Source organism: Panthera onca, chromosome B4 (assembly GCF_046562875.1).
Source record: "Panthera onca isolate mPanOnc1 chromosome B4, mPanOnc1 haplotype 2, whole genome shotgun sequence".
NCBI classification, from domain to species: domain Eukaryota; kingdom Metazoa; phylum Chordata; class Mammalia; order Carnivora; family Felidae; genus Panthera; species Panthera onca.
This window is the reverse complement of record NC_138345.1, coordinates 122657242-122673476: the sequence shown is the minus strand read 5'-3', so window position 1 is coordinate 122673476 and position 16235 is coordinate 122657242. Positions and strand designations below refer to the sequence as shown.

Here is a 16235-nt window from a genome sequence, read left to right as displayed (position 1 = left end):
TTTTCCAAGGGGTCGTGGTCCAGGAGTTAAGGACCCTTAGAGAGAAGCCAGTTTAGGGCTGGTGGGGGGTCCAGATGGCTGGAAGTTTCCCCATTCCCACTGCCCGTGGTAGCCTTTCCTTTCTCCCTTCCTTTGCTCTTCTGTTCTGTGCTTCCGCCTTCCCTCTGTCCTCTTCCCCCTTCCAAATCATCTCTGGTGCATTTCCCTTCGCCCCAAAGGGCACATCTCAGGGCTATAGGTGCTTGTGGCCCTGGGTCTGCATGGGACCAAGGATCTTTATGTTTGTAAAAACACACAGGATTGATAGCCTTTTTCAGTCTACCTGGAAGCTTGCAGGATGCATTGATGTTGTCATAAGTCATGGCAGCTGGGGATGAGACTTTTATTCCAGCAAAATGCCTCATTGATACAAGTCGACACACTCCTAAGAGAGTAAGCAAAGCAGGGGGTGTGTACCAAGCCCTGAGCTGAAGCAGAAGCTCTTGGGGTTGTCAGCATAGGGCGGCTCCTTTGCAGTGGGTTAGAGGCAGTTCCATTCACCTGTGAGGGAAGGTCCAGGGCAAATGCTCTTTGTACAGCCCAGTCCATTTGCCAGGCTGGGAAATGCTAATGAAGATCAGAAATTTAGAAGCAGGCTCTCTTTCTAAGGTGGGATCCCTCATTTGCATGCCAAGTCCAGTGTTTTCAAAATTCTTTCCTATTAGGTTGTTTCAGTTAAGCTTTGCAACGGCCACCTCAGCTGGAGCAAGCAGATGACATTATTGTCATTTTCCATATTAGGAGATGAGACGCAGTGCATCTTTCGGAACAATGAAGACTCCACACTCCAGGCAGCCATTCAAGTTTACCCTGTCAAATATCTTTCCTCTGGGTGGCAGGTGTGTTCCCTCGGTTGGAGGAGGTACTAAGAGAATATGAAATGATTGTAACAGTGTTGATTGGCCATTCATGTTGGACTGAGGGACCATGATAGCAACTCAGAAAAAGCCATGAATTTAGAGGCAAGAATTAGGATTTGGACTCCTATTCTGTATACCGCCTGCTAGATTTGACTCCCGTGTGACCCCCTGCCAGCTGGGTGGCCTCATTACCTCTTCTTTCTCATAGGTGAAGTAGAGCTGAGACCGACCTGGCCATTTTTTAGAACTTATGGGGAAGATCATGCAAGATACTCTGAAGGTTATGGTGTGCTATGGGTTGAACTTGCTTGAGTTGAATAGCCCCTGAGCTTAGACATCCTTAAGCCTCGGTAGGGAGGGGCTCTATGATCTACAACGCCAGCCTACTCTCGGGCTATTTGACACCCCCAGCTCCGTGGGTCTGGACACTGGCCAGGCTAATAATATATAGAGAGTTGGTGGCAGCCACCCCCTCGCTGGATCCAGCCTCACCTGGCAGCCAGGGAGACAACTTCATGTGTGAGATGATAGGAGGGGCGCTGGGAATGACCTCTCATTTCCAAGTATCACTTCCTATGAACGTGATTGTGATGCTTACCATAATCCACTTGGCTGTGTGTTATATTGGAAATGGCACTGTTCTAAGAGACAGAAGGCCAGCTTCTCATACAGCTTCCCTCCTTCTTCCCTCCCTCCCTCCCTCTCTTCTCCCTTCCTTCTTTTTTCTTCTCTTCTTCCTTACCATTCTAACAACACCCATTACCCAAACCAGTAGCCTCTTTTTTTGTTGTTTTCACTCGTTTTGAAACTTTTGTAGTGCTTGACCATGCTACCCCTGGCATTCTCTCTTTCCTTGGCATTTTGTAAATTATGTGGCTCTTACTTATTAAGATTCTGACTCTTGGGGTTTCCTTTCATATTCTTTTACTACTCTTTCTCAAAAATCACGGTCAGCTTTGCCACCTTCTCCTCTTTCATTCACATTTATGCCCTAATTCAGTTGATCATTCATTTGCGCAATTCATATTCATTGAGCCCCCATTCGGTGCCAGTCACAGGATGGGGAGGGTGGGAAAAAGGATACACATGGTGCTGAGACCCGTGTATCTTATAATCTAGTAGGTGGTTCCTATGTGGCACGATGCGGGCAGGATTAGGAAAGTGTGGTTTGCATCAGGAGCACTTAAGAGGTGCACTGAAGCCAGTTTGGGGCGTGGTGGGGAGAAGGGGGAGCAGGGTCAGGGAGGGACACGTGGAGGGAGACAGACATACTGTGGAAGAGGCTTTAGATGTAGTCTGTTCGTCTCAAGGTAGGTTGGCCATAACCGCAGGGGTAGGTGGCAGGTGTGCAAGGAAGGCTCTCAGGAAACACGACTCGGTATCTGGGGACATAGTGGGCAACTCGCCAGTGGATATGTTTATAAGATACATGGAATCTTAGAGAGGATATTGCGAGGATAGTTCCAGCTTAAGGTGGAGATCGGAATAAAGGATTCTGCAGGCCGTTCTTTTATTTATTCATGATTTCACGCGTATCCATTCACTCATTCCATCACTGATTTATTTGAACAGCCTTTCACCCCTTTTTGCCCCTTTGCTTCATGCCTGGGTCCTTTTATTTGCCTGGTTCTCATTCTCATTTTAACGTGGGGACGCAGAGGTCAGAAGCTTTGCCATCATGTCACCGATACAGGTGCACCCTGAGCCCTCCGCGCCTCCGCTCTGCCCAGGAGGACGCAGGAACTAACTCGGCACCGTCAGCCAGCATTTGGCTCACCCGTTCTTGCCAAGACCTTTCTGCGGGGCATTTCTTACCGGGAAAGAAAGTCGAAGCACCTTAAAAGAGAAAAAATAAAACCCTCCAAAGCCTTCATCCTGCAGGGTGTTGGCACTCTACCTTCTCCCTGTTGGGATCGGCACACCAACGCTTCTCTGTGAGGCTGGAGGCCATTGCCTCAGAGGAGACATCCAGGAGCCTGGGAAGAGGGAGTGAAAACACCCTTCTATTTTGGGCCCAGGAAAGGAGGATTTATTGCCCTCCCTGAGCTGGCTGGAGGCAGAAGTCTGGGGCAAGGCTGGGTGCCTCACTGGCTGGACCCTGGGGCTGGTGAACGTCTGGTGGACGGAGGGGGTTCGTGGGACTCAGCCTGCACCTTGAACTGCTATAAATTTAATAGGCCTCCTCTGACCCGTTGGCCAGGAAGCAGGCTCCCTCCAGGCCCGCGGGGGCCTGTTGCTCAGGAGTACTCCTGAGCCAGCCACCCCTTGGCGTCCGGGCTGAGCAGTTGACCCCGACTTAACGAGACCACGACGTGGGTGTCCAGGGCCGGCTCTCCTGCAGGCTGCTTCCCCTGGAGCCAAATCAATATTTATTAATGATCTGCGCCCCCTCCAGTGCCTCTGACTTCACAGAGGGCCTCTGTTGCACCAGCCTGCCCAAGTCATTCATTAACGCCGAGCCCAGCGGCCCGTGAGGCAGGCGAGGGGCCCGCAGAGGCCAGCCCACCACGGAGATATTTGCAAAGGTCATTAATGAGCTAATCTGATTTAACTTTTCAAGACGGAGGCGTGGGTCGCTGGGGTCAGTCTCTATTCCCAGCACTGGCCGGGGTGGGGGAGAGGCCCGCCGCAGACCCTGAAGAAGAGAATGGAAAAGTGAAGGTGTCTTTGAGGAGCTGAGAACTTTGGTGTTAAAGAGTTCCTATCCCCAAATCCAGGGAGGTTTGGGATGGGAGATGGGGAGGACCTGAGGCTGTCCGAGGGATTTGCTTCAAGCGCTTTAGATTCCTGCTTTAGCTCGTTGCCCCCTTTCCCTCTCCAGGTGGAAGATCTGGAATCTAAGACACAGCACCCGCCCCCCTCCCCACCTTATTCTGAGCTTGCCTAGCACAGCGGGAGTTGCAGAGTCCTCATTTCCAGTGAGCTCCGTCATCTCGAAAAAGTCCCTTTCCCTCCGTGAGCCTCAGTTTGCTCATCAGTAAGGTGGAAATAATGTCTACCTCCTAGCATTGTTTTGAGAATGAAAACAGACAATGGAAGTGAAGCGCTTAGCATAGTATCTGGTGCAGACTCAGCTCTTAAAAAATTAACTTCGGGGGCACCTGGGTGGCTCAGTCGGTTGAGCGTCGGGCTCAGGTTATGGTCTCATGGTTTGTGAGTTCGAGCCCCAAAGAATCGGGCTCACTGCTGTCAGTACAGAGCCTGCTTTGGATCCTCTGTTTCCCTCTCTCCACCCCTCCCCTGCTCATGGGCTGTCTCTCAAGGATAAATAAACATTAAAAAAATTAACCTCAAAGGGAAAAATGTAGCTGTAACTTTTGGCTGGGAAAATCGGAAGATCCCAGGTGTAGAGGACAGGGGCGCAGGTGTGAACTCTGACCCTCCCGCCAGCGGCCTGTGCGACCCTGCTTAACCAGACAGGTGTCTCTGGGTTCTGCTTGTGAATTCACGTGTAAGGGTGACAGATCGACCTACGGTGAGCCGGTTGCTTCTCCCCTCAACCGAAGCAGCCAGCCAGGGTTTGGCTGCCTCGCCCATTTCACAGATGAGAAGCCAGAGGCTTGGGAACCAAGTGACTTGCTCAGAGTCACAGAGCTTATGGGTGGGAGAGATGAAATTTGAACACAGACCTGCTGGCTTCAAGTCCAGGATGTGCACGCCCTTTGCACGGTATGCGATGTAGGCTTTCCGGCTGGGTTTGCAACCAGTCCGCCTTCCCTGGATCCTGACAGCCTCTCTGACTCCTGGGCCGGGTGAGTGTCATCAGCTATAGACAAGGGACCCCTGTTCCTGCAGGACACCTGCTTCATCAAGGTCGAGGCACTTAGACGTATAGACATGTAATGGCTCTGAACTCTGATACATACATAAATATATGTGACTTACGTACGTAAATATATATGTAACAGTGCAAGAAATAAACACAATAGACTGTAAAAAGAAAAAGTGTAGGGGCGCCTGGGTAACTCAGTCGGTTAAGCGTCTGACTTCGGCTCAGGTCATGATGTCGCGGTTCCTAGGTTTGAGCCCTGTGTCAGGCGGTGTGCTGACAGCTCGGAGCCTGGAGCCTGTTTCGGATTCTGTGTCTCCCTCCCTCTCTCTGCCCCTCCCCCTTTCATGCTCTGTTTCTCTCTGTCTCAAAAGTAAATAAACAATTTTTTTTTTTAATTGTAGGCTTCATATAAAAATGTAAAGGCTTGGTCCTGTTTTGTCTGGGGTCCGCTTTAGTCTCCTTTAGGACCTGGTGTCCCTCTGCCACACTGCTTGCTTCCGGCCTTGCTGAGTGGGCCTCTTCCCTAGGAAGTGAGCCATGTCAGAACCTTGCTTCCGCCATTCCCAACAGCTTGCACTCGCCTCTCTTGGGTCTCATTTCCTTAAACCTTGTCCTGCTCTCCAAGGTGGTGGCTGGTGAACTCCTCTTAGTTGTGAGGCCTGGCCTGTGTCTTCCTTCCACCTCAGATGACACATTGGCTGTACTGAGCGGCCTCTGGGAGGTGATGCTTTAACCTCACGTGGGACCTGGGGAGGGGACGGGGAACAGATTTAAAGGTAGGGCTGGGCTGCTGCCTGGAGAGAGACTGTACCGGACTTATCGCTCCTTGTCACTTGGCCTCCTACAATGATTATAATAAAACCAAATCCTTATAAAGCACTTGCTGTGTGCCAAGCCCGGTTCTGAGCACTATTCGTGCATTAGCTCATTTAATCCTCACACACTCTGAAGTGCATACATTTACTCTAGTCTTTTTACCAATGGGACACTGGAGGACTTTGCCGGAAGTCCCGAGGTTTCACAGTAGCAGAGGCCAGGTTTGGACCCAAGCAGTTTGGCTCTGAAGCCGATATGATTAGCCAACCGAGCTTTGCTGCTGCTCCAACCTGGCTGTGTCCTAGGCCTCTTCTGGGTGGTGACAAGGCCCAGAAGGTACCAGAGGCCCCTGGACATGGGTGAGCGCCCCACAGGCTCATGGCGCTGTCTGGGGGTCCCTCACGGTCTCTGTGACAAGGGCTTGGGGCCTGGTGGGTGGCTTCTGCCTTTGTCTTCTCTTGGCCAAACCTTGAATCCTTTGAGGTTTTGCCACCTTCTCAGGTTCTCTGATTATTTTTTCGTTTCGACCAAGAAGTCTGAACTGAGCCATGTGGTCCAACAAGTGTTCTCCCTTTGGAGGAGGGGGTGGGGGGGGTTGGGGAAGAAATCAGCCAGAGCTAAAAATATACTGATTCTGCTGCCCTCTGGCGTTCAGTGGGGAGCCTGCAGGCTCGCACAGCTCTGAATCAAGGTAGGAAAAGGCTTCTGTGGAGTAGAACCTTGTTCTCTTGGTGAGAGGAGCAAGGGAAATGGGAGGTGCAGTGCATTTTGGGAACCATGGTTATGCTTCCAGAAGCAAGCAAGATTGACCCAGTAAGTCCCTGGAAGCGTGTCTCCATGTCCCCTCTCACCAGCCTCAGCCCTTCACCGGCATTCTGTGGGGCTGAAAACCCAAACCCAAAGAGGATTCCAGCAAGGATTCCAGAAGGGGAAATTGAGGCCCAAGATTAGAAAGCCTATTAATACTGGAGCTTGATTGCCAATGGGCTTCTGACTCCAGTTTCCCTTCTTTCCTCTTCCTCCTCCTCCTCTCCCTCCTTCCCTTCCCCCTCCTGCTCTTCTTCCTCCTTTTTCTTCCTTTTTATCATCATCATTAAAATCTCTGTCACCCTAATGGTTAATACAGATAAGCACTTGCTGTGGACCACTTAACTGTATCACATTGGCTGTAGTATTTAATGCAATAATATAGAAAGATGCTTCTAACCGATATGGTGGAATAAAAACTAAGGCTCCGAGAGATAAAATACTTGCACAATTACACAACAAAATAAGTGGCCTACTTTCTAGTCCTGCTGGAAGACTTTCAACTCTGCTCTCTGTGCTACGCTGAACTAAGGACAGAGTGTTAAAAAAATTCCTGGAGCTTGCAGGTGAACAATAATAGTATTTACTATGTGCCAGTACTGTGCTCAGTGAATCACGTATATTAACTCATTCAACCTTGTACCGTTCCTATAAAGTGGTACTTTATAGTGCTATTATTATCTCCATTTTACAGATAGGGAGACCGAGGCACAAAAAGATTTAATAATTTGTTCTGAGTGGCACAGATAGTAAGTAGAGTGACAACATTCCAGCCTAAGCTGTCTGGCTTTGTTGCCCAGGCCCCTGACGATTGCTAGACTGACTCTCCCTAAGTCAGACGGGGAGCCAGCTCTGAACTGATGACAGACTCTAGCTCTCCCAGATCCCCTTGAGCAATGGGAAGACGACATCAAGTTGCCAAGGCCCTCGTTCTGGGGTCTGGAGCCACAGGATGACATAGGAAGTAGTGTCCCCCTTCCTCTCCATCTCCTGAGTTCAGGAACTTCCTGGCACTGGTATCTATTTAAATTTCTTTATAATTTCTTTCTTGTCACCCATACCCACTAGAATGGAAGCACCACAGGAGTGAAGACTCCCTCAGTGTCTAGTGTCTGGTAGTAGTCGGTGCTGAACACATATTTGTAGAATCTACTTCGACGAGGTTAAGTGTGACCAGAGTCAGAAAGTGGGGGAGCAAGACAGGGCTGGCTTGTCCTGTCTCTGGGGCAACTGTGACCGCTGGAGCTACGGATGACTCCCAAGCAAGAGAGATAATGATGACATGGGGAAAAGATGCCTTGGGAGAGAGTTGATGGGACGGCAACATTCTGGGGAAGCAGGAATGGTCTCAGAGGGGATCCCGAGCCCTACAATAAGGTGTCCTTTCTGAAGTCCTTCCAAACCTGAGTAAGGGATAGACCCCATTTTCAGTTTCAACAACAGAGATCCATTGTACAGGGGGAAGCAGTGGACTCAAGGAGAAAGGAAAGCCTGGAGAAAAGTTCAGGAGACAAAGTGGGAAGCCAGGTGCCATGCTGGGTGAGCCGCGCCTGGTGATGTCGTCCCAGACTCCAAAGTCCGGCAGTTGGGACTCAGAAGGTCTTATCCTCTGAGACTCTAGGACTCAGAGACTTATCCTCTCTGTTCCTCCTTGTCCTCATCTGTGAAATGGGGATAATAATAACGCCTACCTCTTGGGGTTATTATGCGGATTGGGTGAGGTGCTACATGTAGTGTGTCTAAGACAGCGCCTGGCACAAAGCAAGTGCTGTATAAGCCTTAGCTCCTGGAATATTCCTGCAGTGTCTGTTCCTGTGCCTATCACCACAGAGAGCCACCCTTGAGCAGTGGGCTGGGCTGTAAGGGCATGGAAACCCCCAGCTGGGAAACTGAAAGGACAATCAGGCAGTCAGGCTCTGGAGGCCAGCTAACAATGTGCTCCCTGTAACTCCCCAAAGCGGCAGGATGGATTCATGGTCAGGACGGAAGGCACCAAGTCATCCAGGCCTGAGTTCGAATCCTGACCTCCTCTGTTTCCTGGCAGTTAGGTATTTGGGTTTGCCACTTAACCTCTCTGTACCTCAGTTTCCTCATTGGTAACGTGGGAGACTACCCGCCTCACAGGTTAAATATTTAGAATGGCACTCAGTGCTAGTTTTTATCACTACCATAGGCAGTAGAGAGCTTTGCACCTCTTATCTATGGAAACAGCTCTCTAAATGGATCTTTATGAATGCTGTTGAAGTAAGCGTCTTGTTTTGGTGGAATGTGGAAGATTCTTGCCTGATGCTTCTATGTAGAGATCATGGCTGGCATTTCCCCAGGCTGGCCACTAGATGGCATGCATGCCCTTTCCCTCCTGACCTGAGCTGGGCCAGAATCAGAAAGAAGGTGCCAGAGATGGAAAGCTACCTTTTATGGGCTAGACACTGGGCCAGCCCTTTGCCTACATTCTTATTGACTCCTCACTGTAATACTCAGATTAAAAGAGATATTGAACCAAAATAGTAAGCATAGTGGATGCCACATGGTTAGGCCTCAAGAAACATCTTCTTCCTATTACTGTTGTTATTATTGCCATTTTTACAGTTAGGATTGAGGCACAGAGAGGAAAAGTAGGTAGATGGAGCCTGGATTCCAAGCCAGACCTTACTGACTACAAGTTCAGCATCTTTTCTCTAAACCTCATTTCAGGGGAAGCATTGGATGGCTGGACCTCACTTCACAGCTCTCCCTGCCTCCCATGTCCTCTTTGGCTCTGTTTTTCTGTCTCTTACTTCCTGTGTGGTCTTCAACTAGTTATTTGGACTTTCAGAGCTGTGCAGTCTGTACAATAGGGGTCACTGTGCCTTCCTTATTTTGGAGATACTTCAGAAATAGCAACTAGATCAGACTTGATGCTCCATGGATGACAGTTACTGTTGTGAGTTACCTTACAGGTTAGCACAACCAGGTTTCCTTCCTTCCTTCCTTCCTTCCTTCCTTCCTTCCTTCCTTCCTTTCTCCTTTCCTTCCTTCCTTTCCTTCCTTCCTTTCCTTCCTTCCTTTCTTCCTTCCTTTCCTTTCCTTTCCTTCCTTCCTTCCTTCCTTCCTTCCTTCCTTCCTTCCTTCCTTTCCCTTCCTTCCTTCCTTCCTTCCTTCCTCCTTTCCTTCCTTCCTTTCCTTCCTTCCTTTCTTCCTTCCTTTCCTTTTCCTTCCTTCCTTCCTTCCTTCCTTCCTTCCTTCCTTCCTCCTTTCCTTCCTTCCTTTCCTTCCTTACTTTCTTCCTTCCTTTCCTTCCTTCCTTCCTTCCTTCCTTCCATTCATCCTTCCTTCCATCTTTCCTTCCTCCTGCCTCTACCGCTCCTTCCCTTTCTTTCTTCTTTCTTTTCTTCCTTGCTCTCTCCCTCCCTCCCTCATGACCTCCCTCTCCTCCATGCAGTTGAACTACAGTGCACTTATGGTTCCTACCCTCATGGACCTTACAATCCAAATGTCCTAGTCTCTGTTTATTCCCGGGGCAATTCCACCCCCAGGGGTTCTTCTCTGTAGACCACAAGCCCAGGCCTGATCTACTCCCCCACTAGGCTGCTCCAAAAGCAAGCCTGCAGATTCTCTAGGTACTATGAAGTGCTGTCCGATCCTAGACTGACTGACTCCATTCTGTTTCACCAGTGACTTTCAAATTGGCTTTGGCATCAAAAGATTCTGCCAGGATGCCTGGAAGTCTTTGTGAGGGAAGCATGTGTTAAGAAGATGGGGTCATGAGATAGGCTCCCTTGCTTAAGACAGAACAGCTCTGGTTTTATCTAATTTATATTCTGGGGTTACATGCAATATTCTGCCACTAAAGAAAACTATAAAAAAACCACTCCCCTTTGCTATTAGAGGTAGGAGGGAGGCAAATTTTGAGGAAATTCAGAGAAAATCTCCAGGAAAGAGAATATGCTTGAGAATATGTTTTCAAATTATTTTTCCAAGGTGCTAAGTGAAATAAGTCAGAGAAACACAAATAATGCATGGTATCTCTTACGTATGGAAACTTTAAAAAAAAGGCACGAAACTCATAGAAACAGACAACAGATTAGTGATTGCCAAGGGCTGGGGGCTGGGGAAAATAGGGAGAGGTTGGTAAAAGGGTATATTTCAGCTATAAGGTAGATAAGGTCTGAGGACCTACTGTAAAACGTGGTGACTGTGGTTGATAACACTGTATTATATAACTGAAATTTGCTAAGAGAGTAGAGCTTAAATATTTGTACTAACCCCCAAAGGTAAATATGTGTGAGTTGACGGATATGTTAATTGACTAGATGGGGGAAATGCTTTCACAATGTATACCTATGTCAAATCACAACGATGTACACTTTAAATATCTTATAATTTTATCTGTCAGTTACACTTGAACAAGGCTGAAATTTTAAGAAATTAGTTTCCAAGGAAAATGGGAGTCAACTTTTGAATTATAGTAATTTGGGGAGCCCACTTGCCCCCTCACTGGTTTGTCTAATTGGGGCTGATCCCATGCTTCTGACCTTCGGCCATGTCCTGCCAATCCCCTACTCAGGATGTTGCCCTCTCTGTGTTTCAGTGCCCTGGTTCCCAAGAACCATTCAAGAGCTCGACAGATTTGCCAACCAGATCCTCAGCTATGGAGCAGAACTCGATGCAGACCACCCTGTGAGTCCCCATGTCTGTGGTCCTTCCCATAAGATCCTTTCAGCCCACCCCTCCCTGCCCCTACTCCCCTCCCTGATCCCCAGCAATGTGTCTTCATTTGTTTGCTTGTACTACAGACATCTGGAGGGTGTCTTCTTGTACATCATCAGCACCATCATTATCATGGTCATTTTTATTGTTGGAGCAAATGTGGATCGGCCTCCAGAAGCTATTGTTTATGTATAATATATGAATGTAGGTGTGTGTTTGCACACACACACACATACACACACACACACATGTAAATCATCTTTCTGGCTTTGTACAATTAAAGAGGTTCAGTTCAAGTGTTTGGGAAACAGTAAACCACTAACAACTCTGCCAGGTACAGCAGGGCAGTGAGGAGAGGTGACATTGGAACTGGATCCCCCAAACTGAGTAGAAGATGCTGAGGGAACAGTATATGTGAAGGCTCAGAGTCCTGAAAGTATCTGGAATATTTTGGAATGGCTGACTGGTGCATGAGGTGTGAGGGTCAGATTTTAAAAGGTCTGATATACCAGACAAAGAAGTCAGACTGCATCCCATGTCCTGTGGGCAGGGGAGCAGGTTGTTCTTTACTGGCTTCTGAGAAAAGGCCCAGGGTGGGGGGACTTTATCACCATTTTTGTGTGTGGTGCAGGGGTTTGGGGAGGGGGAGCAGCTCAGGCTGCACTCAGGGTCAGGACCAGTTCTGACAGCCTCCATAGCTGAAAAGTGCCACAGTCATATCGTCTGTCACTTACTCTCTGCCCAGGTAGATGGCTCCTTAATCTTTAAATGACTTGGTAGCTGTTTCATTACAGTGGTTTAGTGGAACTCAGTGAGAGTGTCTGCATTTCAGCGGTTTTCTTACATCTCTGTGGGTCTTTACAGTTGAGTGACTCGTGAACTTGCTCTTCACAAAGGCTCTTTGCAGTAAGCAAAGTAGATGTTCCCATTTTACAGGTAGATTCCTTGAGGCCCAGTGAGAGTAAATGACTTTTCCAAGGTCCCATGCTAAGCTTTGGGTTTTAAGATTCCTAATCCAGTCCTCATGGTGCCAAAGACAAAGGTCTAGCCAGTGGCAGAAACACTGGTGCTTTCTCAGAGACAAAGAGAGACCTATTTCTGGAGTAGGCTGGCCTTTTCAAATATGATCAAGTGTTGCTTATTCTAACTCAAATAGTAAACCCCTGATAGTGGACTCAAAAATACAGAAAAGCATGAGAGGAAAATGAAGATCACCCATAATTCCAGTTATTTCCCTTTTCCTCTTGGTAGTATTCTGCATTTTTTTTTTACAATGAGAAACTATTTTAGAAACAGAGGCGAGTTCCCTCCTGACACCCACACATCAAAATTGAAAAAAATTATCCCCTATTGTCACACTGTCCGGAAACAATCAGTGTTAATTTTGGTGTGCTCCCTTTCTCTTCTCCACATCTCTTTCCCCCTCTCTTTCTATTATTTAGAAATTAATACATATTATTAAATTATATATATCATAAAATTATTATATATATAATTTTTGTGCATTGCCATAACTTACTAAGCAGCCCCCAATGGCAAGCATTTAGGAAGTTTCTAGTCTTTCCCTAGGACAATAATTTGCTTGCCTGGGTATCTTGATGTGGGCTCTCCATAGCTTCCTTGATGCTTCCTTGTGAAACTACTTAGTCTAGGGATAGAAATTGTAGTTCAGTCTCCTAATATATATACTTCAGTACCTTATGCCCCCCAAAATAAAGCTGGATCCCCATTCACCTTCCTGGGGATGGTGCAGCCTTCTCCTGTGGCTCCTGGGGGTGGCAGACCTGAGCCAAGAGAGGTTCTAGATCCCCACTGACAGGTCTTCGGCCGTGGGCCTTGGGAGCAAAGCATCTGCAAAGATATTGCTCCCCTGGAAGACCTGTCTGGCCACCTTGACCCAGTCAATGGAAAATTAGCCCATCTTACCAGCCTCCATACCTCCTGCCGTGACCCAAGACCCTTCTGCTGGTCACACTCACCGCTCACTTGGGGGAACGAGTATGGCCAGGAAAGAGGGAAGAGGTCACAGACATGGACATTTCCCTCCCTTTATCCTTGTGTCTCCTCAGGTAGATAAGCTGGTCTTAGAATTCTCTAGAATTCATTTCTCCTTACAGACCCAGCCCCTATCTTTGTTTCCCTGGCCTCTCACTGTGATGAATTTTATCATAAAAAAAACCCCATCTGTCTGGTACACGGTCCTCCCGATGAGGAGGCCAGGCTCTCTCTGTTCCTTCTTGTGGCTTTTCATCAGATCCTGGGAACTGATGGGCCAAGGACAGAGTAAACCCTCCAGAGTGCTCACAGGCCCTGGCTGCCATGTGTGAGGAGTGGCGGTGTTCTTCCCGAAAGGACCCTCTGTTCCGCTCTGTACCAGGTTCGCAGCATGCTCCCCTGCCCTTGGCAGTGTGCACTGACGTTTGACCCAATATCTCACTTCAAGGCCTCCAAAACAGCCACTCTGAAGAATGCGGCCAAGGAAGGATTGTTCCTGCCCCAGAGGGTAAAGGGCATCTGCCTGTGTGCGTTGGCCAAGTGGGAAAATAAATTAAGAGCTGCATTCCACCCCGTGCACACTGCCTTCTTTCCTTTGTTGCCTGTGTCTCCCCTTTCTTCCTTCCCCAGGCATTTACTAAGCGAGTGACATTCATAGCAAACGTTTCTTGAGCGTGGACTGTGTGCCGGCACTGTGCTAAATGCTCTCCCTGCATTTTTAAAATTTCGGTGTTATAACCATCCATCCAGGGAGGGTTGCGCTTTCCGATTTTCAGAGAAGTCTCAGACAGAGATGGCTGTGTGGCCTCACGTATACGTGAGCCGCCTCCCAGGCTATGTAAAGGAAAGGGGGCTGAAATGATTAATACGGCATGATCTCTGCCCTCCTGGGGCCTCCAGTTGTGGGGTGGAGGGAAAAGGGGTGTCCGCTCTTCCCAAAGGGGTGCCAGAGGTGACGGGGATACAACTGTAAGCTTGGTAGACAGAATCCAAGTGGTCTGTTTGATTTCCGTTCTCAAACGGACTCTTTCTCTGCCTGTTCCCCAGCGTCTGTGGTCCTGTCCCTGTTGTCTCCTTCACCTGGGGTAATTTTCCTTATCCTCTCACCTGTTCTTGCCCTGCTGGCAAACCTCTATTCGTTTTCTACGGCCTAGCTCATATGCTGGCCTCCCTGAAGACGTCGCTTCCACTGGCCCCTTCCCCAGGCTAAGTTTTCTGACACTGATGTCATAGAACTGTGTGTGCTGTGCTTTATACTTTGAGCACAGACTGTCAGAGAAAAATAAATTCACTTCCTCATGACTTGTAAAGGCATAAGACAGATACACGTGCGCACACACACACACACACACACACACACACGTGAAAGGGGCATATGCATGTTTCCCAAACTATAATCTATGAGAAAATTTTTTCCATGATCAAAGGGAGAAACAGTATATGCTAGAGCCCCATTTGAAGCATATGCAAGTCCCGTGATCTCATTAGGGATGTTGGAAAGTCCCGTAAACATGAACTCGTTCAACCTAATGTTTCTCAAACTTTTTTTTACTGATGGAACCCCTTTTTAATGGAATACCTAGCGATATTATCTAAAATGGTAGTGTTCCATGGAACGCAGTTCGGGTGATATTTAGTTTAAATCATAACACACAAAAAGTAGACGATTAAACACCAGGTTTATTGAGTCAGACGGCATGTACTATCACTGTGGACCGGAATGGTTAGGGAGGACTTCTGGAAAGAGGGAGAGGTGAGTGGAGTCTTCTAACAACTAGGGTAGGCTAACCGCTGATCAAACAATTCCCAAATCACCATGGATTAACTGAAGGTGTATTTCCAGCGTAAGCCAGTAGGGAGATTTCTCCACACCGTCTTGCAGAGACTAAGCCCCTTCCACTTCAGGGCCATACCTTCCTCCAAGTCTCAGACCCTTTTATTTTTCTGCCAGCACCTGGGAAAAGTGAGACAATTGCTCCCAGGAGGTTTCTGTGGGCCATGTCTGGAGGTGACTCACATCCTTCACTCAAATTTCATTGACTGCAGCCCAGTCACATAGCCGCTAGGAACTTCAAAGAAGACTGAGAAATGTGGGTTAGCAATGTTCTCTGAAAGAGGGATGAGACACAGACCTTCGGAGCACCAGCAGCCTTGGCCACACAGATCCTAACCCCAGAGCTCCCTATGCCAGCTCCACTGGCACCTACACCAGTGTCTAGACTGAAGATTCACATGAGGGGGTGCTTTCTGGTGGAGAAAATATCAATCAGCAGTACTGTGCATCTGTGTTATTTCTTCTACTATCCAAAGGTCTCAAACTGTTTTTCAGTCTTTCAGATGTAGGTACGGAGTTTCTCTTCTCTCCAGAAAGAGCCTTGCTCTTCCCTGAGTGGAGGGCTATCATTCTAGTACTCCTCTCCTCTTCCTTTCTGCCAATTAAAATCCTCCACCCGAAGGCCCCATTAAAGTCTATTCTAAAGATGCCGGCCAGTTATCAAAGACTTGTGGCCCTCCTACTAAGTTGCTCTGTCCAAACATAATTTTCAAAAAAGTAAAAACAACTGTCATGCAGGTATGTAGTCCACATCGGTCAAAAATCTATTAGCTCAGCAGCGAGGGAACCAGCTAGATGACGATGTTGGTGCAAAGGAAGCTATAAGAGAGTAAATTATGGATGGTCATTGAAAAATTGAGTTCTGGAGCAAGACCACGGAGATGGAGACACAAGTGATTAATGCTCTCAAAGGCAAGAAAGCCATAACTGTGAGTGCTTTTATCTACTGGACATAAATCATTTGCAACTTGATCACAAAATAAATCTTCTGCTACTTGCCCATCTTGTGTAAGTTGGCATCTAACCCTGAAGAATCTGGGCCTTACTAAGTAGTAAATTGCCCATCAGACAGATATACATGCCTCTAGAGCTTACCGTGAACTTGTTAGGCAATGATCTAATGTGACTTTGGAAAGGCACATGGTAATTTTTTTGCGTAATTTTTTAGCAGCTCCTACCCAGAAGTACGCTGAGTTATGCCATGCACTTAAAATCTAGTGATAAGTAAGACTAACAGAGTCCTGAGTTTAATGATATTAACAAGTATAATGATTGTGTGAAAGGAGAAACACTCAGGTTGTTGAGAAAGTGTATTGTAGGGGAAAATCAATAAGTTTGGAAAAAAGCAAAGAAGGTCTATAAACTGCAATTGAACCAGATGGAAAGGCCAATTAATAGCTTATTGGTCTAGAAGAATGGGGAA

General features: G+C 47.7%; 1 protein-coding gene across 2 annotated transcripts in view; it reads left to right on the top strand.

The window, feature by feature from the left end:
- PAH (phenylalanine hydroxylase) overlaps positions 1–16235 on the top strand; it is a 102487-nt gene that overhangs the window by 56174 nt on the left and 30078 nt on the right. For both annotated transcript variants that reach the window (XM_060656582.3, XM_060656581.3), the window contains one exon: positions 10865–10953. In XM_060656582.3, the coding sequence (XP_060512565.3) occupies positions 10865–10953 (89 nt within the window). The remainder of the gene's footprint in view (positions 1–10864; positions 10954–16235) is intronic.